Source organism: Arvicanthis niloticus, chromosome X (assembly GCF_011762505.2).
Source record: "Arvicanthis niloticus isolate mArvNil1 chromosome X, mArvNil1.pat.X, whole genome shotgun sequence".
Lineage (NCBI taxonomy): Eukaryota > Metazoa > Chordata > Mammalia > Rodentia > Muridae > Arvicanthis > Arvicanthis niloticus.
The window spans coordinates 16,060,460-16,087,358 of record NC_047679.1 but is presented as its reverse complement, the minus strand read 5'-3'; the positions used below and the strand labels follow the sequence as shown (position 1 = coordinate 16,087,358).

The 26,899-nt window shown below is 40.4% G+C and overlaps 1 protein-coding gene across 6 annotated transcripts in view; it reads right to left on the bottom strand.

Moving 5' to 3' along the window:
• Phf8 (PHD finger protein 8) overlaps positions 1-12,934 on the bottom strand; it is a 117,878-nt gene extending 104,944 nt beyond the window's left edge. The window contains exons 1-3 of one of the 6 annotated variants that reach the window (XM_076918618.1): positions 12,557-12,715; positions 11,593-11,696; positions 11,311-11,494 (exon numbers count right to left, since the gene is read on the bottom strand). In XM_076918618.1, coding sequence (XP_076774733.1) covers positions 11,311-11,408 — 98 coding nt within the window. In that variant the 5' untranslated portion in view covers positions 11,409-11,494; positions 11,593-11,696; positions 12,557-12,715. Of the gene's footprint in view, positions 1-11,310; positions 11,495-11,592; positions 11,697-11,769; positions 11,893-12,504; positions 12,716-12,787 lie in introns of those variants that run through there. The other 5 variants (XM_076918619.1, XM_034485171.2, XM_034485174.2 and 2 more) reach the window with 5 other exon arrangements.
• Between the last annotated feature and the right edge of the window lie 13,965 nt (positions 12,935-26,899).

Below are 26,899 nucleotides of genomic sequence, written 5' to 3'. Positions count from 1 at the left end.
AGTGTGCATGTTCTGGACCCTGAATTTCTCCACATCTCCACTTAGGGACAGAGTCTCAAACAATTAGCCATAATCCATTTCAGGGAGGCAAGAAAGAAGTAAGATGTAGGACCACAGAACTCAAGGTTCTAAGTTCTCAGCACACAATCCACTGATGTCACATACAAAAATTCAAAGTTAAAATATATTGAGACTTTTGGGACAACAGAAGCATTGCATTAAACCTCAATTGTAGGGCTCCATGTGACAACAGGATTCACATACTCATGAAGCCACCCTTAACCTAAAAAAGGCCTGAGGATGTGGCTTAGAGATTGAATACTTGAATACTTGAATGAATGAGGCCATAAGTGTTCAATCTTGAGCACCATAAAAAGTGAACAAGAGAAAGGTAAAGCCAGCTGGATTCATATTGCCAGGCCATGGTGCTACTGCTCTTCCTCTTCCCTACTGTAGACACTCCTGATGAATACTACCTATTTTCACCTCCACCTATGCTGACCTACAACAAATGTTCACTTACTTGTCATTTGCGCTGACTATATCCAGCACATAGAAATTCCAGTATTCACCAAAAGTCCTCAGCTCTTCCATCTCCCAGTCTTGTTTCATTTATTACCCATCCTAATTCAGCAAACATGCAATGGGCCAGATAACTCCTTAGACAAGGGTGGCAGATAAGCCAAAATTAATGCACTGTCTCAATAATTATCACCAGGTACCAAAGATAGTAAATGCTGTCTTACTCAGGGTAGCTTCCTTGGTGAAGAGAATTATTACAACATTGGGTACCGAAATTAAGCTGGGCTCAGTACAAGGACTCAACAAATATTTACTAAGTAAATGAGCACATAAATAAATATTAATTGTATGTAGATACCTATAGAATGAGCATTGTAGAGGGAAAGAGACAGGCAGTGTCAGAACAGTTTCATTAAGTGCTACAAAGTAAGTAAAACAGAACAATGATTGTCAAATGAATGAGTAAATTTAAAGCCTACATAAAAGTAACTGAGAAGAAAAGCCTACATAAAAGAACACTGAGCTATAGACTTTAAATATATTATAATATTTAATCTTTATAACAAATCAGAGACACACTGTACAACACTGAGATACTAAAACACAGAGGTTAAAAGATACAAAGATACGGGAGCCAAACTATCTGGGGTTGAATTTCACTTCTTCCATGTATAACTGTGTGAACATAGGAAGTTTATATAAATTCTGTTTTGTGCCCTAGTTTCTATAGTTGTGAAACAGAAAAATTACTTGCAACCACCTTTTAGAGACGTTGCAAGGATTCAATGAACTTAAAGTATTCAAGTGCTTAATACATGATAAATGCTATCTGTAACAATGATTAAATTGAATCTGATTAGTTAGGCAAATTGCTAGCAATTACAAAACTATTTAAGTAGCAGAACAATACAAAAATTTTGGTCTTCATGAGTCCATAATATATAATCAAGTATGTAGATAAAATATAGCCATAAGTAGAACCAAATGCTACAAGAACACAAAATCAGGCACTTGACTGCTTCATCCAGGGCTGTGGAACTAAGTAGGACCCAAAGATCAGAGGAGCCAGAACAAGTGTTGCTGATTCTATCTGGCTTCCTATATGCTCAGCCTCTGCTCTCTGAGAATGATCAAAAAGCCAGGTCTTGTCACCAACCTATAACTTGAAAAGTCAATATCTTCATCCATAAATAAAGAAGAGACGAGTATATTTTACCTTCCTTCATTTGAAAACAATCTCGGAAAAAAATCCAAATCAATTTTTGGCTTGAGTTTTTTGCAATGACCTTTATCAGAACACAATCTACAAAAACAGAAGAAGCAAAGGTACCTACAGTTCTCACCACTGGCTCCACTGCCTCCAGGGAAAGGACTTGGATCAGTGCTAAAGAAACTAACAAGAAAGAAAGAAAGAAAGAAAGAAAGAAAGAAAGAAAGAAAGAAAGAAAGAAAGAAAGAAAGAAAGAAAGAGAGGGGGGGGGAGAAGGGAGAAAGAAAGACAGCAGACAGACAGACAGACAAAACAAGTTCCATGTACCTGAGAAGTTTCTGCTCTCTCTGCTCAGTACCTGGCATGAGTTTGCCACTTAAAAGAACTCTCTAAATTCCAAAATAACTTGATTGTTACAGACAAAACTGGCCATTCTCTACATATCTTGTGAGCTTCTCAGTCACTGTCCAAATACTCTATTCCCATTTATATTAAAGCTCCTCAAAATGAAGTCATTCTTTACCTCTTTCTTTCACAATCCCAATTCAATCTATCAGCAAGCCCCATATTGATATATGTTCAAAATAAAACTATTTCTCATCAATGCAGACTCTAGAAAGGCACCATTTTCTAACTAGACAAATATCTCAGGGTGTTTTTAGAGACAGGGTCTCATGTATCCCAGGCTGGCCTCAAACTCACTATGTAGCAAGTATTACCATAAATTTCTGATTCTCTTGGCTTCCATATTCTTGAGTGTTACAATTATAGACATGTACAACCATGCCATGTTTGTGTGATGCTGGGATCCAACCCTACCTAGCTTCACAAATGCAAATGAAGCAATATACCAACTGATTCATGTTCCTCAAATTTTTTCTTTTTTTGGTTTTTGGAGACAGGGTTTCTTTGTATAACCTTGGGTGTCCTGGAACTTGCTCTGCAGACCAAGCTGGCCTCAAACTCAGAGAAATTCACCTGCCTCTGCCTCCTGAGTGCTTGGATTAAAGGCATGTGCTACAACTGCCTTGTATGATTCTCATTTTCTAAAGTAATATCAGGAACATCTAGAGGGCATGTTAAAATACAGAAACAAACATTATGGCTCTCTGATGTAGTTCTCAATGTATGTAGAATACATACTTAAGATTAATTTTGCTATAAATGAGGAAATATAAAAGCACTTAAAGAGAAATTTCTACTCACTTGAACTGGGAAAATAGAAATACCAGGTAATTGTAGTAAAAAGTAAGAACATATACAGAGACACATTCAACTATACTAAAGAAAAAAGCAATATGGAATTATAAAACAGGTATAAGTAACCCTCAGAAAGGCAGGATAATATAAACAGAGGCACACAGAACAGAGGAAGACTAAGGATACCATTTGGTATCATGCTTGCCTAGCATACACAAAGTCCTGCGTTTAATTCAGTCCTCCAGCACTGAATAAAACCAAAAATGTTATCTCAGGCCTATAATCCAAGAGGGTTGTAGCAGGTGGATCAGGAGTTCAAGGTCACATATATACCCTACACAGCCAAGTTTGAAGTTAGTTGAGCTATGTAAGACACCCTTTCAAAAACTAAAACAGGCTGGCAAGATGATTCCCTCAAAGCCTGAAGCCCTGAGTTCAGTCCCTGGAATTTATGTAGAGCGGTAAAAGGAGAATCAACTCTACAAAGTTGTTCTCTAACCTCCACATGCATGCCCCCCACCCCACCACAAGAGCAAAATACACACACACACACACACACACACACACACACACAAAATTTAAAAACAAAATCTCATGTTATGTTTAAGTGTAGACTGAAAGGAAAGGGATAAAGACTGGGGATAATTCAATGACAGAATGCTTGCCTGGTATTGCCTGAGATTGAGCTGCAGGGGTGAAAAAAAAACTATATATATATATATAATGTCACCCTTAATCAAAAGAAAGTAGGAGTGGTTATGTTAGTATCAGATAAAGTACAGCTCTATGCAGAGACCCAGCAAGAAGGTGGGTAAAAGTGCTTGCCATGCAAGACTGGCGATCTGAATCTGATCTCTAGATTCATTGTTAAAAAGTGGGCTGAAAGTAGTGTACATCTGTAATCCCAGCAGTCTCTCCTACAGGGAGGTGGGGATGGGAGAATCATCTGCAAAGCTCACAGGCAGCTAGCCTAGAGTACACAGCAAGGTAGAAGAAAGACAGATCCTGCCTCAGCATGACTGAAGGTGAAAACTATCTTCTCAAAGTTATCCTCTGACCTCCACACATCAGCACGGCACAGGTACGCCCTCACTAACATACATCAAACACATATAGGTGCAAGCACACGCACACGCGTGTACACACACGTATACACACACACACACACACACACACGCAAGCACGCCTGCATATGCAGGTACACATGCACGTACACACAGGCATATACGCACTTGTAAGCATGCATGCAGGCACACACACACACACACTCACAGACATGAATGTACAGGCAGGGACTTACATGCAGGTGCAGGAATGCATGCACACACATAGGCAAGCACTTGGACTCAGTCACATACATACATGCAAGCACACACATGCAGGCATGCACGTCTGTACTTAAATAGTCATAAATAAAAGTTAATTTTGAAAGAGGGAGGGACAAAAAAGAGGGTTGGCAAAATCGTTAAGTGGGTTAAAGGTACTTGTTCTCTAAGGATCCTAAGGACCCACATGATAGAAAGAGAGAAATGATGCTAACAAGTTGTCCTTTGACTCCCACATGAACACCATGGCACATACATACACAAAGGCTTACACAAGGAAGGGAGGGAAGGAGAAAGAAAGGAGAGGAAGCAGGGGGAGGTGGGAGGAAAGAAGAAATAAATAGAACTAGAATTTTTTTAAAAAGCATTCAGAAGGCCATTTGATATTATATCCCTTTAGCAAAATAATATTAGCAGAGCCTATTACTTCCTACGTTCTTGGACAGGTTTACAGAACATAGCATGAGTTTCCCATTGTGGATCAGACCTTAAGTCCAATTAGAAAGCTGCTGATTACCTCCATAGCATTCATGTTACTATTGCGCCAATGAGCATATCTTGCCAGGCCAGTCATTATTGTAGCTCACAGAATTCACAGCTGGGTAAGACTGTTTGTTGATGGTTTTTCTTTCCCAGAACCTATAAAAACACCTTCTGATACTATGAAAGTTAGCTAGTAGAAAGAATGCTTCCAGGTCAGAAACTGCTTGAATTTTCCATATCCTGTGATCAAAGTATATGGCGTCTTCAGCAACAGGATCTTACCATCAAGTTCTAGCGAATAACCAAGAACAATAACAATACTCTGTATTGTTTTTCTGAAGGGGAGTAGCCTCTACAACCACCTTCCCAATTGGGATATTTCATGCCCGGCATTGAGTTTTTTGATAGTCTATGGCTTCTGGGATGAGCATTATCCCTCTATGTAAGGTAAATTAAATTAAGCTTGTCTGTGTGTATGTGTGTACGTATGACAGGAAGCTTACAAACTACCATTTATACGGCTTTTTCAAACATCCTTAGTGCTGGTTATCCCTCTACCTCCCCAACTTCATCCTTGTGTCTACTCCCCACTTAAACCTTTACCTTTATTATTCACCTTCCCTTCATTATACTATCTTCTAAATATTTCTAAATATCTATAGACCCCCTCATCAGAAGTTTCTTTATGTAGTGGATGATGTTTAATACAGTTTCTCACAACTGGTCAAAATGCAGAGAATAAGTCACTGTGGAGTGCTCAGCTCTAAATGAGATATCTATATCACACCTCTTTCCCCGAAAGGCCAGCCTGGACTGTAGAGTGAGTACCAGGACAGCCTGGGATACAGAGAAACCCTGTCTTGAAAAAAAAATAGAAATTTATATCACACCATTTTCCCTCAAGGATCAGGAAGCACTGTGGAAGAAGGGGCAGAAAAACTGTAAGAGCAGACTGCTGTGCAATAATGTCTTCTGGACAGGATGGAGTCATTGCACTCATAAATCCATAACAAATATAGTTCTTAGCACAGCACAAAACTTGCATAAGATCTAATCAGTTAAAACTCCAGCACAGAGAGGAAAGGGGCCAAAGGGCGGTGGGGGGGTGGGGACTCATACCACCAAACTTAAACAAGAATATTTTCCTCCAAACAAAATAAACAAGGAACCCCATGCAAAAAAGAAAAAAGAAAACTGGTACCACAAAACAAGTCAAAAGCTTGTAGTTAGAGATCACAGGCCCGAGTGACAAAGCTACTGCAGTTATTCTGCTCAGTGAACATAATGTACCCATCAAATTATCATCTAAATAACCTATAGAATACTAGGTTATATTCTATAGGGTATATTCTATAGCTCATACCTATAGAATACTACTGCTCTCCACTTTAGTAAAAGAAATTTTTCTTGATGATTATGCTTGTATAGTTCTTTAATCTCAGTGCTTGGGAGGCAGAGGCAGGTAGATCTCTGTGTTTGAGGTCAGCCTAGTCTACAGAATGATTTCCAGGCCTGCCAAGACTACATAGTAAGACCGTGTCTCAAAAAAAAAAAAAAACAAAAACAAAAAAAACAAAAAAAAAAAAAACAAAAAAAAACAGGAATAACAATAAAACAACAACAACAAAAAAAAAACAGGAAGAAAACTTCTCTCTGTAGTGGTAGAAATGGTCATGAATACAAACTCATAACCAAAGGACAAAGAATAAATGATTTACTGTCTATAAATAGAACATCTACATAGTACTCTCTCCAAGGCTCATGAACCATCTTGGAAGGAAGAAACAGAAAAATGAAGAACCAGAGGAAGGTGGGGGAGCAGTTTGGAACACTGAGTTCTGAGCATGACATGGCTATTAAACACTTGATTACCTGTAGATTTGCACAAGATTGGCCTGCTAGCATTCTGTCCTAGAAAAGGGAGGGGCTCACAAGGCTCCAACCTTCCCTGAAGATATAAAGGCAAATCTTCAGTGGTTCAACCACTAGTAAGTTGCTCAAGTCTAGGAAATAATCTTGATAAGGAGGCCTCCTTAAATCCCTTAAATGGGTTATCCAAAAAAAGACATAAAAGTAGAAGAAATAAGGTGGGAAGAGGAAGGGGATCAGTAGGAGGGAGTGAAAGCGGGTAATGAGGAGTGAGTATGATCAAAATACATACATGAATAGGTCTGGCTGGTGATATGGCTCAACAGGTAAAAGCACTTGCCATTTAAGACCCAAATTCAATCCTTGGAACCTACATAAAAAGTCAGATGCAATTGTGTATATCTGTAAATCCAGTACTCCTAAAGGGAGATAGGAGGTGAAAACAAGAGAGTTGCCCACAAGTTCAGACTAGCTAGCCGCAACAGAAACAAGAGAGTTGCTTCAACAAAGCAGAAGCAGAGAACTAACTTCTGAAAAGCTGTCCTCTGACCTGCACATGTTTGCTATACTTCATGTGCAGTCCTCCCATATACATATACACACACTAAATAAATACATATTTTAAAAAATAAAATGTCATGATATCCATTATTGTATGCTAATAAAAACACAAATTAATATGTATACAACCATTTCTTTTTAAATTATCATAACTGTTATCAGGAAAACTAAGGCCTCACAGAGATGAAATATAGTAATGATAATGTTATCTCATCTATCCACCAATAGCAGATGTTACCATACTCTATACAAGTGGAAGAACTCGATACTGTTTTAAATTTATGTTTCTCAAATGTGGGCCCCATTTACTGACTGAATCAAAAACTGAGGCTGGGATCTAGTTTTTTAACAGGTCTTTCAAATAATAGATACACACTAAAGTTTAAAGTGCAGTGCTCTACAAATCATCATGTTTTGTACAACTCAACTGCCTTACAAGAGGAATGAAACTATTCAGTATTTTTTTCTAAATTTGAGAACACTACTCTAGAAACAATTAATTTGAAATTCAAATCCATACTCAGAAAAATCACTTAACCTCGACAGTTTCAGACTCTTAGCATCAAAAATAGCATAGTTGCCTTCCTTACTATCACCACTCAAGGTAGCAACTTGTCATTATGCACCATAATCCCTAGCTGGACTTCACAAGTCTATCATCTCTAGGCATTTGTGAATATGAAATCTGTAGGATTTGGGCTGGGATGACTCAGTGGTAAAAGAGTGCTCTGCATGGTCATCAAGGACCTTAGTACACAGATCCTAGCACCTAGGTAAAAAGTCAGGTGTAGCAGTAATCCCAGTCTTGGGAGGGGCAAAGGCAGGAAGATCACTGGAACTTGCTAGCTACCAGCTTAACTCAAGGTTCAGTGATAAACCGTCTCAAGAGAATAAAACAGAGAGTGATAGAACAAAACAATTAATGTCCTACTTTGGCCTTGGTGGGCTCACAAACATATGCTCATACTCATACACATACAAGCACACACATACTCATACAACATACACACACTGGGTCTATGTGGTTAACTACTGTAAGCAATCAAGAAAACACTACAATATTTAGTAATTTCCAATTGACCTAAAGTAAAAACTTCGAGTACAGTGAGTATGTAGGGGTGGGGGTGTACTGAGTAAGCGAGAACAGCAAGCCGCCCACTAAGGATCTGCTTTTCAGCTAGCTCCCTTGTTCTCTGGCAGCCCACAGAAAGAAGCAGAAGAAAATTTAAAAACTGAATGCTTTCATGAAATTTGTGCTAGCATGTACAAACAAAAGCAGAATATACCTTAGAAATGTGATTAAAGACAGATCTGATCCATAAACTCATAAAACATTTGAAAGTTGAAAAATTCTGAAAGTTTCAGTTGTTTTATCATTGTAAATGTCAACTATCTACTGTACAAAGATGTCCATCAATCATGGTTTTTTTTTTTTTGTTTTAACCAACAATCACATCAGAATACAAAATCCTTCCCAGAATCCCCAAGTTTTATCACCTCACATTATTTGTAAGAAATGTAAGTATACAACCATAAAGGGAATGACCAAGTAACTTGTGATAAACATATAGATAAGAAAGTATCAAAAACATGTTGTAGATGACTATTTAACAACCTGGCAAATACCCACATTAAAATGTTATGGGTGGAGCAAGGGAGATCACAAAATGGTATTTATGATATAATCCTAACCTATAAAAACATACACTGTAATTCAACAGACAAGAGTTAATACAACAGCAGCAAAAAAATTAACAGTGGATTGTATCCAACAAACTCATAGATGACTTTTTTATTTCCCTCTATTATTCTTTTTTGTTTTCTATAATGAACATGTCTCATCTATACAATAAGAAAAAAATCATTTTTTGCACAGTCCAGCCTTGAATTTGCAATCCCCCTTCCTCAGTCTCCAAAGTAACTGTAACTGCAGGCCTATACCCTAAAGCTCATTAAAAAAAATCATTCTTTTAAAAATCTGGGTTGGGCTAATGAGTAAGATACCTCAGCAGGTGGTACTTGTCACCAAGAGCCTGACAACCTCAGTTCATTCCTGGTCTCACCTGGTAGAAGGAGAAAATTGACTCCTGCAAGTTGTCTTGTGACCTCCACATTAATATCATGCCATGTATGCACAAGACTTCCCCCCCCACACACACACACACTTTAAAATCTAACTTTCAGAAACTAGGGAGATGGCTCAGCTTGCTATGAAAGTAAGAGGTCCTGAGTTCAAATCCCCGAAACTAACATAAAACTGAGCATGGCCATAAGCAACCCTAGCAATGAGGGAAAACAGACAAGTGGATCTCTGGAGCTTGCTAGCTAGCTAGCCTAACCGAAGCTCCAGGTTTGGCAATCAAGATAAGATGGAGAGCAATGGAGGAAGCTACCTGACACCTCTTCAATCGCATGTGCACACATGGATGCAAATACACATACTTACAGGAGTGTGCTCTCTCATAAGTGTAACTTTCAGGCTGGGGAGAAGGCTCAGTGAGTAAAGTGTTTACTAGGCAAACATGAGGACTTTACTTCAATCTCCAGAACATATGTAAAAGGCTTTGAGTACATATAATCCCAGTGGTAGGGAGACAGAAATGGGAAAATCCCTGGGGCTATCTGGCCCACCTACCTAGGCTAGTTATAAACCACCAGGCCACTGGGAGACCCTATCTCAAAAAAAAAAAAAAAAAAAAAAAAAAAAAAAAACCAACAAACAAGGTAGTTGGCTCCTGAGGAATGAAGCCTGAGGCTGACCTCTAGCCTCCATACAAGTGTACACACCCGCATATGGGAGCCTGCACAAGTAGAAAAAAACTTTTAACTTTCAGACTTGGGTACAGACAAAATAATTTATGGAATGTCAATTATGGAGTCTGACACATGGTAAGAAGTTAGGAAACATTCATTCCTGTTCTGTTTTCAGATTTCTACACTGTGAGCAGAAGCCTTTTCCCAGAGATATTGAACATACATACTTAAAAACTAAGGGCCATATTGCAACAGTTTTTTAATGACTTGTTCATTTATTCAAAAAATATACTAAATATCTCTTGTATATTTAGCACTAGAAATATTAAAAATACAAAGAAAAGGTATCTCTACCTCCAGGAAGTAACACAGACATATATACAACTGTAAGATGAAATTTTTTTTTTTTGATATTTTGAGGCAAGAGCTTACCACTGAGTTACATCCCAAGCTCTTTACATTATTTTTATTTTGAGACAGAATCATGTAAGTTGCTGTGCTGGCCTTGAACTGGCTCAGGCAGGCCTTGAACATAAGACCCACTGACCTCACCCTTTTTTTTTGTTTGTTTGTTTTTGAGTATAAAAAAGGTTAAAATAAAATAAAAAAAGTTAAGATTGACAACTTAACATTCTAGAACTTTAACATATAGCAAGAGAATGGTACCAAATACTGTTTTTTATTAAACTCCAGCATACAAATTCCCCTAGTAATAGGATAATATTTTGATTTTTATTACCTACACTAACCTCACTGGAAACCTGGGTGACAGGTGCATTCATCCTGTTGTTTTACCCTATGTCTTTTAATTTTAATACAGTTAGATGGTCCTGCAGACAGCACAGAAATAAAATATTATTCCAGTTCTGCCTCCATTTATAGAACGCAAGCAAACTGCTTTACAGCTATGAAAGAAGTATTGATTTGTAAGTGAGGCTCAAAGAAGCAAAAGGAACTTGGCCAAGGCCACTGATAGTAAGTTACAAAGAAATCCATGTTCTTAGACTCAGATATCTCAAAAATGCAGTACTGCCTCCCCCAAAGCCAGGATATGAGGGAAAACACAACCAACCACACAACTGATACTTTCTTTGTAGCTAGAATGCAGCTACAAAATCAAATACGAAAGCACATATATATATATATACACACACACACACACATATTTGTGAATACACACAAAGTACAATAAATACACATAGGAAAACAGAGAGAAACCAGAGACCACTGTCAGCTAGGACCTAGTTGGTGAGGAGGGATAGAAAAACCTAAGTCTAGTAAATTGAGAGGGGGCTAGGTAGAAAACGGGGCTGAGAGGACGAGAGAGCAAGTGAAAACAACACACCTGGCCAATGCACCCTGACCAGCCTGGCCTGCCCTTCTTACCTGCCGTGAAACCAGTCCTGGCACATGTCACACTCGATCATGAAGCGGGTCACATCATAAGGCAGTCGACAGAGGCAATACACAGGCACCGAGGCCATCTTCACAGGGGGTTGGATCGTTTTGCGCCGTGCCAGTTTTGAAGCTTTACGGGGTCAGAAAGGCAAGCGCCTTCCCTATACGATGGCTAGACACAAACAACACTTCTTACAAAGTGACTCCTCCAGCCCCTGATTTCCAAATCATTCCGTGTCTCCGCCCCCACCCCACCCCCTGGGTACCAACCTCCAGTTCTGAAAAAGGGAGTAACCAAGCCGGGACTCAACACAGCTGGTGAGAGTGCAGGAGTTAAGCGGAGAAAGTCCACCCACCCTTCAGGATTTCTCTCACTTGGAAAGAACAGAAAGAACGTTCTGCTTTCTGCTCTGCCCTGCCTTCCAAACGCCTCCCCCAGACCCCTACCTTCTTTGGCCCCGAAGTCGGTGACAACTTCTTTCCGGCTTTCATGTGAATATCTGAAAGCTTTCGGGAAGCTTCTTTAATCCCTTACTGAACCCCTCTCTTCTCACTGCCCTCTTGCTTCCCAGGACTCTCAGCTCCCTTTATTATGACGCAAACCAAGGCATAAAGGATGAGGCTGGGAAGAGGGAAGCTGAGGAAAAGACCAGAGACCCTCTCTAGCCCCCAAAATAGGAAGAAGCAGAGATGCGGAAATCCCTAAAGTCTCCGCAGGTTATTCCGAATTACGCCCCCCCGCCCCCCCCCGCCCCCAAAGCCTTCAGGAACCAGACAAACAACACTAGGCACCCAACTCAAATCACAGTTCTGGGATTGCGTTCGGAGAGTTTAAATGATCCTTTTCGTCATTCTCAGTAGCATTCCTTCCAGACCAGTAAGGAGTCTCATTATGCTCCAAAATGAAATGAGCCGCAATTTCGTCCTCCACTCCCAAGCTGACAGGGCGCTCATCTCACCCCTGACACTAAAAAGGATCCCTTCGAAGCCCCAGCAAACTGACTAGAATTTCCTCACGCCCGCGAAACTAAGCAAAGAATTTTTCTCCCCTTCCACAGCTCCAAATGGCAGGCATTGCCTTGCAATCCCCTCAGACTGCCGAGGGTTCCGCTGCACCCCTCACCTGACAGACGTCTCGTCTTAAATAAGAATTTTATCTTGCTTGCAACCCCTAAAACTTACGAGGATCTCTTTCCGCCTCCCCCACTGACAGAAACCTTTTCACGCCTCAAACCTGTAAAAAAAATGTCCAAGGTCCCAAACGCTACAGAGATGTCTTCATGCCCAAGGCTGCAAGGGAAACTCCTCAAGGCGTAGAGCTCAGCCCCAGAGACTCGCCAGAGGCTGGGCTCGCTCCGGGGCAACACAGCTCTGCGCTAAGCAGAGGCTATCCGGGCAGTTCCGGCCCGAGGCGGCGCGCGGTGAATTCTGGGATTGCCGCTGCAAAACTGTGAAGCTTACTTGCCTTCTCCTAGAAACCACATGCCGCGTCACGCAGTGCCCATGGTCAGCCGGGGCTTTTAGGGCAGCGTTCGCCACAACCCTCCCACAGTCTGGCCCTTCGAGCCTTCTAGAGACCGGAGGTCTAAGCCGAGGGAGGGGGGCGGGGCCGCCGGGCGCACTGGCAAGTGGCTTTGTCGCTGCACCCTTCACCAGACAGGCTCGCCGGGTCTGGAAAAAAAGACTGCCGGAGAGGTCGCCAGGGTGAACCCACTATTAGGGGTTGTGAGAGATGCAAAGCAATCAATAAAGTTTATTCAAAATCACGAGGAAATTGAGGCGGAGAGGGGTGGAGAAATATGGTAAACAGCTACCATATTGAGAGTGGCGGCGTTCTGTGAGGAGGCAAGCTCGCCGCCATCTTAGGAGGCTCGGGCGCGAGAGGTGAAGGTGGAGCCCGGAACGTCAAGCTGGCGGCTCTCGCGTGACGTCATGGGGCGGGGCGACACCTTGAGCGAGCCTAGGATGTGCGCCTCTTCGAGGTGGTCCAATTGCGCTTGAGACCTTGAGCTAATAGGCGGAGAGGCCGCCATCTTAGGCGAGGCGGTAGTTTGGCTCCATTTTGAGTGGGGCCTGAAACCCAAGTCTTCCGTAACCCTGGGTAAACACGGAGTTTAAAAAAAAAAAAAAACCCAAAACCTTCCTCCTCCCTCCCTCCTAACACTCGCCGCCCCTCCTCAGTCTCCTCCTCTGAGAGGAGGTGAAGTCCGTAGCTGCAAAACTGATCACATAGGGCTGCGGGGGCGGGTTTCAGCCTTTGGAGAGATGAAATACTCCCTACAGCTCCTGTGTGTGCATCGAGCTCTTTTAGGGGACCAGGTCCTTTTCCCACGGTTGGAGTATCTTTTAATCTTCACTTTATGAGAGAGAAAAAACTCCGTGATTGTCACCAAATGAAGAAACAGATTTCGAGAAGGCAAATGGTTTCAGAGCCTGGAAATTATGAAAAATAGACAGTGTCTAATTTCCCCCACATTGAGTTAGTTGTCAGGTTCTTCCCAGGCTCTCGTCACGGAGCCTGCAGACTTAATTCCATAAGAAGCAAAATCAGTTCAAAGCCTACCATATATATCTATAGTACCAGGATCTTCTGACTGAATATAGTATGCTTTAAGATGGCACTAGACGGAATACTAACAAGCACTGTTTGATTTTTTTTTTTCTCGAGACATTAATGAAATATCCCCAGTTCTCTTGCAATATCACTTTCTTACGGGATCTCATTGCTTTATAGAAGAAAATATATTAAAGATTGTTTTCTGGAGCCAAAAAGATGGTTCAGATATTAGGAGCACTGACTGTACTTCCAGAGGACCCCAGTTCAATTCCCAGCACCCACATGGCAACTCACAGCTGTCTATAACTTCAGTTCTAGGGGACCTGACACCCTCACACAAGAGACACATGCAGGTAAAACACCCATGCACGTAAAATAAAAATAAACAAATGTTGGAAAAAATCTCTTTTCTTACCAAAAGAGGAAAAGTGGTGTTGAAAAAAAAAATGAATATGTGTACAGCGATTTTCTGATTGGCAAACATATACAGGGGCGAAGTCCTTGTCAGAGAAAAATCATTTTCCCTCTCCCTGTTTTACCATTTCTCCTTTCCTCTCCACCTCAGCCTCAGCTTCTTGAGTGCTGTAATTATTAGCTGGTAGAGAACTCTTTAAAAAATACTGTCTGAGGGAATGGGGTAGAAGAGTCACAAATTTAACAAGAAAGGAAAGAGGGAGGAAAGAAACTGAAGAGTAAAATAAGCTAAGAGCCTCACGGCTGCTTGCTGTTGTAAGATATGCTGCGGGGAGTCTAAGAGGATATATAAAGATTTCCTAGGCACATGCTATACCTCAGTTGGTAGGATAGTGCTTAGCATCCACAAACCCTCAGTGTTCAATTCCCAGAACTGCATAAATCTTGGGTAGTGGTCATGTACTCAGGAAGCTCAAAAGTTCAAAGTCATCCTTATCTACGTAAGTTCTAGGCCAGCCTTGGATACATGAACTCACAGCTCAAAAACAAAGTTTAATAACATTGTACACAAAATAAGGTTCCGGGATAGTGGTGGCACTTGCCTTGAATCCCAGCACTCCTAAGGAAGAGGCAGGCAGATAACTGTGAGTCCAAGGCCACCCTGGTGTACAGAGGGAGTTTCAGGAAAGCCAGGGCTACACAGAGAAATACTTTCTTGAAAAACAAAACAAAACAAAACAAAAAAAAAAAAACCAAAAGCAACAACAAAGAAAGGAGGTGCACAAATGCATAGAGGTACATGGGGAGTCATACTATAAGGAGTTAAGTTATTATAATACAAAATGAAAGCGTTTAGATTTTATCTTTTAAGGAATAAGAAACTACTGAAATTTTAAAAAGTCTTTGTGGGGGGCAGGGGGTGACCACAAGTACCTGAGAGTACATATAAGAACCATATGTATACAGGACTGTATAAAGGTAAGAAGAGGGTACTGGATACCACAGAACTAGAGTTAGAGGAGGAGAAATGATTTGCCATGGGTCCTGGGATCTGAATCCAGATTCTCTGCAAGACTAGTAAGCGCTCTTAACCACTGAATCATCTCTCTAGTAACTGAATTGTCTTTGCACTTTAGCCAGAGTTGTGTGCAACTTTATTGGGACCTGAAACATATACTTTGAGATGGTGTAACTGGAGGACTTCCTTAGAAAAGAGTATCCATCAGTAAATACTTAAGTTGGCTTCAAAGACATGCAGTAAGAATATTTTTAAGGATAAATTCAACACTGGAGTGCTGTGACTAGAAATAATACAACCCACATATGAATGTCCTAACTAAACAAACTAAATATAACTAAATGAACTTATTAGGTGAACCTCAAAAATTTTTTTTGTTTTGGTTTGGTTGTTTCTAGACAGGGTCTCACTATGTAACTCTGGGTGTCTTGGAACTCACTATCATTATGTAGACCAGGCTAGTCTTGAACTCATGGAGAGTTGACTGCCTCTGCCTCTGGAGTTCTGGGATTAAAGGCATGGGCCACTATTTCTGACTGAACCTCAAAAATTTCTAAGGTTTCTCTAATACCCCCTAACATAAGGAAAACTATGACGAGGCTCACAGTAGAAATGGACAGTTTGAATAAACTGAATAGACTTTATAAAACGTGACCACCTGACAGTATAGCAAGCTGACAATACTTGCAGCTTAAGCCTTTTAACTTTACAAAGAATCAGGAAGGAGGACTGGAGGGGGAAAAAAAGGAGAAAAGATATCAAGATAGTGAGTGGGGCCAGAAAATACTTTGATAATCTGGATATTTTAGAGGCTGAATAGGCAGACCTTTAAGAGTAATTGAAAGCTTGAGATGAATAAGGAAAAGAAACAGGAGTTCATTTCTGAGTTTAGTGTCAGAATGAGTGTACGGATGGTACCGCTGACTAAGCCAGGGTATACAGAAAAACAGGTTTTGTAGGGACAAAAAAAAATGTAGTTTTAAAATTGGAGTATGTTAAGGCATATGTATGGAACAATAACTCACTGAATCATCATTCTCTTCTTTCTTCCTCCTTCCTTTTCAACTCTTCTTCTTTTGTTTTGCTTTCGTTTGGTTTTTTGAGACAGGGTTTCACCGTATAACCAAGATGGCCTCAAACTCATTACATAGTCCAGGCTAGCCTCTAACTCATGTTCCTTCTTTCCATCTATTGTTGTAGGACACAGTCAACAGTTTTTTTTTTTTCTTTTCTTTTTTTGAGACACAGCTTCCCTATATGGCCCTGGCTGTTATGGGACTCCATCTGTTGACCAGGCTGGCCTTGAACTTATAGAGATCAGCCTGGCACTATCTGATGAGTGCTGGGATTAATAATGTGCACCACCACTGCCCAGGCAAAAATTATATTAGTTTTATTTATATGTGAGTGTTTTGTTTTGCATGTATATCTGTGCTCATATGTGAGTTCCTGAAGAAGTCAGAGAAGAGTGTCAGAGTCCCTGGGACTGAAGTTGGGGATGGTTGTGAACAACACTTGGTACTGGGAATTGAACCCAGGTCCTGCAAGAACAGCCAGTATTTTTTTTTTTTTTTTTTTTACTTATTCACTCTACATCCTGATCACTGACCCCCTTCCTGTCACCCCACAGTCTTTTCCCCATCCCCTCTCCCTTTCTCCTCTGAGGGGTTGGGGTCTCCCTTGATATTCCCAGACAATAGCACTTCAAGTTTCCCATTGAGGCCAAACAAGGCAGCCCAGCTAGTAGAATATATCCCACATACAGGCAACAGCCTTTGGGATAGCCTCTGTTCCAGTTGTTTGGGACCCACAAGAAAACCAAGGGGCACATCTGCTACATATGTGCAGGGAGGCCTAGGTCCAGCCCGTGCATGTTGTTTGATTGGTGGTTCAGACTCTGAGTGTCCCAAGGGTCCGGGTTAGTTGGCTCTGTTGGTCTTTCTGTGGAGGGTTTTTTTTTTAATCCCTTTTGGGGCTACCTCTCCCTACAGTTCTTTATTAACCATCACCAGGCATTGTGCTGGGTACTGAGGCTGATAATGAATAATAAAAGTTCTCTCATGTTTATTGTGCACCTGCTATTCTAGACACCAGGGATTCTGGAATGAATAAAGCAGACAAAAATCCATGTTCTTGTGACTCACATTGCAGTAAGGGAGACAGACAATAGAGTCGAATAAGAAAGTTCCTAATTGTAATGAATGCTATCAGGAAAGCAGGACAAGTTACAAAATAGAAAATGATTCAGAGAAAAAGCTACTTTAGATAGTGTAGCCAAGGGAGGCCTCTCTGAGAATGTGTCTTGTGAGTTTAGACCTGAATAATAAGAGCTAGTTAGGGACAAAATGGAATCAAAAGTGCCCAAGCCCTAAAACAGTAGTGGAAGTAGCTGGTGTGGTACAAGTAAGGATTAGAATAGAATCTGTGGACACAAATAAGAAACTATACGTGGACTCTTCAGAAGTCTACAACATAGTGAATAAGGTAAGGTAACATTAACAAAATAAAGGGTGAACTATGGCAAGGCCTAAATGCGAACAACCTGTGTGATAACAAAGGCCACAGTTAACCTACAGTGGTATGCAATTCCTCTCCCCAGAAAAATTCTCTGCATTGTTCTTTCGAGATGAAAAAGAGAAGCTAAAAGATATGGTGAAATGCTGAATTGCAAGAAACTAAACCCAAGGCAAGTCTGAGTTGCTAACAAAGAACTTCTGACACTGTCAAGGAAGGGAGTCAGCCTGCTGTTGCCCTGGGAGTGTGTGGTCTGGTCACTCTCAAAATATAGTATGTGATCTGAACTGGCTCCCATAGCCCAAGGTTGCTCTGGAAACCTTCCTCCCACACATACATGTCCACTTAATACTTCTAAGCATTTAATTAGACAAATAATTGAATGCATTCAATGAGATAGCTACTGATAACCTAGGTGACTTATACTCTGCTAGAGAGGATCTCAAAAGGATCTTTCCAATTCATTTCTCTTAAAAACCGTAGATCTAACTATCGTAACAGAATGTGGTAAGAGCTAAAGTGAATGTCAGCATCCATGAAAAGAGACGGAACAGAAAGGAACAAAAGGAAAGGATAAGATGAGAAAGACTAGTTTATTTCAAAACAGACTTAAAAGCACAGAAGAGCAAATAATGACGTTATTTGACACAAAAGAATAAATAATGACGTTATTAGCATTGCTCTGAACACGGGCTTGCATATAGTCCAGCAGGGTGGTACTGTCCTGTAACCCCAGCTGCTCAGGAGCCTGGTGAAGGAAGGTCTCAAGTTTGCCTAACAGAATGAGTTTAAAGCCAGCTGGGACAATGTAGTGAGTTGTAGTCCTGGCTGTCCAGGAGCTCTGTATGTAGACCAGGCTGGCCTCAAATTCACAGAGATACTCCTGTCACTGCCTTCAGAATGCTGGGATTAGAAGCATGCACCACCAGGAACAGCTTCAAAATAAAAAATTTTTAAAGGGCTGACGATATAGCTCTGGTACATTGTTTGCCCAGCACGTGAAAGGCCATGTAAATAATCCTCAGTCCATAATAAAGAAGTAAACAAACATGTAATCATAGAAACTCTTCAAATATCCAGTCCTCACAGCAACCCCTTGAAGTAGATACCAGGAGGCCAGGAGTGGTGGTGTACACCTATAATCCCAGCTTTTGAGAGGCAGAAGGTGGTTGCTGCAAATTCCAGGCCAGTCCAGGCCAGAGAGAGAAACCGTATCTAAAAAGAGAGAAATATATCCCAAAGGACTTGCCAATGTAATTCAGTTGTAAAGACTTGCCTGCCAACCATGCACAAGGCCCTGGGATTCATTCCAGCACCTAAAAATGTACCATGGGGGAAGGAGGAGTATATCAAAATATCATAGTGTACAAAATACTTTTTTTTTGAAGTGCTCATAATAAAAACCAGAGCCTGAGCCTTGTAAGTACTGATCAAGCACTCTGCCATAAAATAATACCCCTAGCCCTCTAAACTACTCTTTTCTAAGAATATTTTTATTGACCCTTTGGCAATTTCTTATATGTATGTGGTGGTTTGAATAAGAATGGCCCTAATAGGTTCATATATTTGAATACTTAGTCATAAAAAGGGGGGAGTGGCACTACTTAGGCTTAGGAGGTGTGGCCTTATTGGGGTAGGTGTGACCGTTTAAAAGGAAGTATGTCACTGAGGGTGCATTTTGAGGTTTTAGAAGCTCAAGACAGGCCCAGTGTTTCTCTATTCCTGCTGCCTGGGGATCCAGATACAGAACTCTAAGCTACTTCTCCAGCACTATGTCTGCCTATGTGCCACCATGCTTCCTGCCATAATGACAATGGACTAAACCTCTGAAACTGTAAGCAAATCCCAATTAAGTGTTTTCCTTTATAAGAGTTGCCATGGTCATGGTGTCTCTTCACAGCAATAGAACACTGACTAAGACAGTATGCAATGTATTTTGATCACATTCACCCTCAACTCCCCTCCCCCACTCTCCCAGGAACTCCCCAGCAGGTCCCCTCTCCTTTTTTTTTTCTATAACCCATTGAGTTTTATTAGTGCTATCGGAATGTTAACAGATATGAAATGTTTGAATTTACAGAAAAACAAACAAACAAACAAAAATCTCGTGACCAAGAAGGTACATTAACATTTTATTATATAAAATTATGATGAAAATGTTGTTCTAGAATTGATAGTTTATGCATTGTTTTATATCATTATTACTCCTAATAGCTTGTATAAGTAATAAAAACATTCCTTTTTAAAAAACCCTTCTTAGTTAAGAATCTTGAATGTGTTTTCCTTCTGTTTCCCTGCCTTTTGAATGGGAAGCATTTTCTTTTCAATTTGCATATGCCCCACAAAATTAGGGATTCACACTCCTCCCGGTGGGTTTTGTGAGCTTAACTTGTATTATAATGATTCAGATAGCTCCAAACACCTCTGCATTAATAGTATGTGTGTGTGGGGGGGTGACTAGATGGAGTATATATAATAAAACAGAAATGGAGAGACTAATGTAGATATTTGTCATTTTTACATAAACAGAATTATATTTCATTATGTGGCCAATTGCTTTTATCACACAGGTCCCTGATGGATAAAGTGACTGTATTTGTTCACTTTTATAGGGATACAATGAATATGAATATGGGCAGAACTGTGGCCAAGTGTGTTTCTCTAGGTCCGCATTCAAAGGTGGGATACCAAGTCATAGAGTAAAAGTGTTTTCAGTTATAATATGCACTACTAAAGGTAGGAATGTAGCTCCATGATTATAGCACTTGCCTTATGTACATAAGCCTCTGGATTTGATGCTAGTACCAATTTTTAAAGAAAACAACGCATACTGCTAAATTGTCATTATAAAGGTACATACCAATTTTTATTCCTATTAAGAGCACATCTCCACACTTTTCAATTTTCCTAAAGACATGCCTTTTGAATTATTTTAAATTATTCATCAATCTGAAAGGTGAACACTTATAACTCGTCTTTGTTTTCTTCCCTCTCTGTGTTTTTATTTTATTTTTAGACAGGATCTCAGACTGTAGCCCAAGCTGGACTCAAATAGCCCTGGCTTCCATAACGCTGGGATTTTTAGGCACAAGTTACTATATCTAGACTGCTTCTATTTTTATTGTTATCATTAGCATAAATTGGTTGTACAAACAGCAAATGTTGGCAAGAGCATACTGCAGTTATTATTCAGTGCTAATGAAACTGCTGCTTAGTGATTTGCCTGTTCCCGGGACCATGCTCAGCTAGTTTTTTTAATACAGCCCAGGTCCACCTGCCCATGGAAATCAGTATGTCACAAGAAAAGTAACTAGTAGTACCTCAAAAATTAAAAATAGAACTGTCGTGTGAGGCCAGGCATGGGGGTACAAGCCTGTTATCCTAGCACTCAAAAGGTTAAGGGAAGGGCATGGCCATAAAATCAAAGCCAAATTGGGCTACATAAATTAGTTCAAAGTCAGCCTGAGCTACAGAGTCAGACTTCTATATGATCCAGCCATACTTCTTCTGGAAGAAGTCACTTAATATTAGCCTAATAGTGATATAACATTAAGCTTAATAATAGAGATACCTAACCTGCAATGGTGGTTTAGGACTTTAATCCCAGCATTTGGGAAGCAGAGGCAGGTGGATCCATGTGTGTTGAAGGCCAACCTGGTCTACAGAGTGAGCTCCGGACAGCTAGACAGAGAAATTCTGTTTTGAAACAAACAAAATAACAAAAAACAAAACAAAACAAAAATGCCGGGCGGTGGTGGAACACGCCTTTAATCCCGGCACTTGGGAGGCAGAGGCAGGCGGATTTCTGAGTTCGAGGCCAGCCTGGTCTACAGAGTGAGTTCCAACAGCCAGGGCTACACAGAGAAACCTTGTCTCGAAAAAACAAAACAAAACAAAACAAAACAAACAAGAAAAAACAAAAAAAAATATATAGGGATACTTGCATATCTACCTTTGTTGAGAGACTTCATAATAGATAGTTACAGGATCAGCCTAAAATGCCCATCAAAAATGAAAGGGTAAAAGAAATGTTGTTAGTTATACACAATGAAGTTTATTCAGCTATAAAGAAGAATGGAATTATTTCATTTGAAGGAAAATGGAAGGAACCGAGGCTGGGTGATCCAACAGTGGTAGTCTGAATGCTGGCAAGGCGAAGAACCCGGGAGCTACCCAGCCCATGAAGCGATCACTGCTGAACACCTGGAAGATTCCTGGAATGTCACAGTGTCAGTCCACACTGGAACTTGAATAAGTTGCATTCTGATCTTATCATAGAATGGCAGCAGGAGCAGAGATAGACATAGCTGACAGCAAGAAAGGCAGGCATTCCAACGGGCAGGCAGGTATGCAACAATGTGTTCTTTGAATGGCTGTATCTGAGTCACAGGTGGAAGATAGTCTGGTATGGGGGAGGCCGTCTTCTCTCAGCTAATCCTGCCTGGGAATACCCTGGAAATACCTTAGTCAAAAGACACATCTCTTAATTGATTTTAGAACCAATCAGTTTGACAATCAAAATTAACCACAATACTTGTTTATGGTTTGTGTTGCCATGAAGAAGTATAAATAGTGATATGGTCACTTGCTATGTGTATATCAATCTTACTTTACTTTTTATGGCTTCTGTTTTGTTCATTATGTTTTGCCCTGTTCTACTCTATTTTCTTTTTCTTTTTTCTTGTTTTTTTTTTCTTGGTTTTTTTTTTTTTTTTTTTTTTTTTTTCAAGACAGGGTTTCTCTGTGTAGCCTTGGCTGACCTGGAACTCACTCTGTAGACCAGGCTGGCCTCAAACTCAGAAATCCTCCTGCCTCTGCCTCCCAAGTGCTGGGACTAAAGGCGTGCGCCACCACCGCCCGGCTCTACTCTATTTTCTAATAATTACATTTTTGGTTAATTTATGAAGTAGTGTGTGTTTGTGTGTGTGTGTGTGTGTGTGTGTGTGTGTGTGTGTATCAAGACATGGTTTCTCTGAGTAGCTCTCTCTGGCTGTCCTGGGAACTCACTCTGTAGAACAGGCTAGCCTCAAACTTACAAGAGATCTACCTGTCTCTGCCTCCTGAGTTCTGGGATTAAAGTTATTCACCACCAGGCCTGAATTATATATTCTGTTTTGTTTAGCCCTTCATCCAACCCAAGCTACCCACCCCATCCCAATTTAAGCCTTTGCATAACAGTATTCCCCTCTCAACTTTCATATCTTACGTGTTTTCACACAGGGCCTTCCCCCTTGCCCCATGGCTCCTTCCTTGCTTCCAGGTGTCTACGTGTACTCAGTCTTACTTGAATACATAAATCTAAAACTTTGAAGCTAGGCTCTACATATGAAAGACAACATATGGTGTTTGTCTTTTGGGGCCTTGGTTATTTTGCTCAGTATATTTTCCAGTTCTACTCATTTTCCTGTGAATTTCATAATTTTACTTTTCTTTACAACTGAAAACAAGTTCATTGTGTACATGTACGCCATTTTTGTTTTCTGTTTCCCAGTTGATAGATATCTAGGTTGTTTCTGTTTCCTACTTATTGTGAATAAAACAGCAATGACCATGGCTGTGCAGATAACTCTTTAGATTCTACAGTGTAATAGGATATGGAACCCTTGAGTATATGCCCAGGGGTGGTATAGTTGCATCATATGGTGGTTCTGTTTTTAACTTTTTGAGGAACCTCACACTGATGTCCATAGTGGTTGTGCTACTTTATACTTGCACCACCGGAGAATAAAAGTTTTTTTTCTCCACATCCTTGTCAGCATTTGAGGTCATTAGTTTCCTTGGTAATAGTTTGTAGGCATAAATTTTTTGCAACCTACTTTTAATAAGGGTTCAACCTCTCCTCTAGTCCACCACCCAGCAGAGGTAGTGGAAGAGAAAAGTTATTACGATGTGGGGGAAGTGGGCCTGTTTAGCAATAGTTCTTTGGGGGTGAGCTTGATTTTCATGGGCAGCAGTTCAGTCCCATAGCAAACACCAAATATGATTCAGCAGCTGCAGATCAGTCCTCTAGGCAGGCAGATAAGAGGTACCAACCAGCAGCTACAGTCCAGTCCTTCCAGCAAGCAGATACCAGGCAGCTGTCATTCAATCCTGAAGAAAAATGTCAGACTCGCCAACTGGCCTGAGGCAAAGCCCCAGAAGCAGCAAGCTGCCCAGGAACCTCACAAACAGTTCTTGGTCAAGTTTCTCTCAATGGCGGTGTTATCACAAGTTGAGCTCAACAACACTATGTAAGGTGAACCAATACATATGTGTCTTTAATGAAAGATAGAGAGGCAGGGCAAGCCAAAACTCAGTGCTTGTCTCCCATTGTCTGTGGGGTCATATTTATACTCCTTCATCAAGAGTCCTTTCATGTGTTTGCTATATCCAAACATCCTTTCACCTGTGTCTGCTTCAGGAAAAGAGTCTTTCTTGTGTCTGCTTTAGCAAGACATCCTTTCACCTGTGTGCCCCAGCAAACCATCATTTGGAATGACGAACTTTCCAAAGAACTAGAAGTTTCCACTTCAGTAGCCATTCTGACTTGGATGAAATGAAATCTCAAAGTAGTTTTAATTTGTATTTCCCTGGTGGCTAAGAATGTTGAACTCTTTTAAAAAGTATACATTTGCCATTTTTGGCTTCCTCTTTTGAGATCCCTGTGTTCAATTCCATAGTTCATTTTTTAAAAATTTGGATGTTTTCTTGATATTTAATTTTTCAGTTATTTTTATAATAATCTATTTTTGAAATTATAATTATATAATTGAATTTCCCCCTCTCTTTCCTCCCTCCAGCCCCTCCAATGTACTCCACTGCTTGCTCTCAAATTCACTTACTTTTTCTTTAATTGTATATATATATATATATATATATATATATATGCATATATGTCCCTAAATATATAAGTACAACCCACTCAGTTTATATGTTTTCTGAATGTATGTGCTCTCAGTGGTGAACACTTGATGAATCCTTTGTATATTATAGATATTAATTTCTTGCCTAGTGTATAGCCAGCAAAGATTTTGTTCTATTCTCAGTTGAGTGTCTCTTCTGATGCACAGGAGCTTTTTGTTTAGTCCCATTTATTAATTGTTGGTATTATTTCCTGAGTGACCAGTGCCTATAACTTGAAGCATACTGTCTACTTTCTCCTCTAATAGTTTCAGGGATTCAGGCCTTATGTTGAGGTCCTTGATCCATCTGGAGTTGATTTTTATGTGGGGTGAGACATAAAGATCTAGTTTCATACTTGTATGTCGTGATTTCCAGCTTACCCACACTATTTGGTGAATATGTTGTCATTTCTACTGTGTGTATGTTTTGGTCTGTGGTAAAATGAAGTAGCCATAGTTGTGTGGGCTTCTACCTGGATTGTTCTATTGATCTCTGTTTGGTTTTGTAATTGTAACATGCTGTTCTTATTAATATGCCTTTGTAGTATAGCTTGAAATCAGACATTGTGCAATATTCTCTTTGGTCAGGATTACTTTGGCTATCTGGGTCTTTGTGCTCCCATATAAATTTTTTAGATCTCTTTCTGTGAAGAATGCTGCTGGAATTCTTTTTTTTTTTTTTTTTGAGTTGAGTTTTATCAAATTTGTAGATTGTTTTTGGTAGGATAACCATTTTCACAATATTATTTCACTATTCGAGCATTGGAGGTTGCCTTTTTGTTATTTGTTTGGTTTTTTTTTTCTATTGCTGTGATAAAGACCATGGCTAAAAGCAACATGAGGAAGAAAGGGTTTATTTTAGCTTACATTTCAATATCACAGTCCATCACTGACAGAACTCAAGGTAGGAACCTGGAGGAAAGAATTGAAGCAGACCCAGAGAGAAATGCTGCTTACTGGCTTGCTTCCCATGGCTCATTCATGTTGTGTTTTTACACAACTCAGGACCACCTGTCCAGGGGTGCCACTACTAATAGTGGTCTGGATACTCCCAATATCAGTCATCAATTAAGAAAGTGGCGCACAGATATAACTTTTATTTTTTCAAAATCTATTTTTAATGATGGTTCTTAAATGCTTTAACCTCACCTGTAGCCCACCAGAGGTAGTGGAAAAGAAAGGGGGATGGATGTGGACCCGTCTAGAAAGGTTTTTTGGAGCAACTCCCATCTGTGTTGTCTAGAAATCAGCAGTTCAGTTCACAGGTCAGCAGTGGCAGCTCGATCTACCCTCAGCCTCAGCTCAAGTCAGCAGGAGGGACCAAGAGAAGTAACAGGAATAGTTTTTGGCTGAGCCTCTCTCAGTGAAGCAAAGATCAGCAAAGCCTGGAGACCAACAACCGTTGCACAGCTAGTTGTACCAGCAAGCCTACCTCAGCCTCTGTCAGTATCCATTGAGTCCTTTTTATACTCCTCCAAACATCGTGTTCTTCACGAGCCTTGCCTCAGCACATGCATCTGTATCAGCTGACATCACTCTGCCAATCAGCCTAAGTCTGAGAAAGCAGCAAGAAACCGCAGCACACCACCAGAAGTTCTTTTTTCAAGTTTCTTTCTATGGAATCCCAAAAAATGTAGCTCAACTATGCAGTGTAAGGTGGACCAATGAATGCGTGTCATTAGCAAAGAATCCTTCATGTGTTCTTTCACATGCTTGCTTTAAGCAGAACATCCTTTTACGTATGTCTGCTTCAGCTAAACGTTCCTTCACAAGACTGCCTTAGACTTTCACCTGTGTCCACTTCACTTAACATTCCTTCACGTGTTTGCCCCAGCAAAGCACCATCCAACCAACTTTCCAAAGAACCCATAAGTTTCCACTTCACACAGATTTGCCTACAGGCCCGTCTGATGAGAGCATTTTCTCAATTGAGAGTCTCTCATCCCAGATGGCCAAGGCTTGTGTCAAGTTGGGAAAAAAAAGAACCTAGTCAGCACAGAGGTCTTCTAATGTCTTCCTCAATTTCTTCTTTGGTGTTTTAAAGTTTTCATTGTAGAGGTCTTTCACTTCCTGTTTATGTTTATTCAAAGATATTTTTGATTCTACTGTGAGCTGGGTTGTTTCTCTGATTTCTTTCTTAGTACACTTGTCATTATTATATAGGAAAGCTACTGCTTTTTATGCTAATTTTGT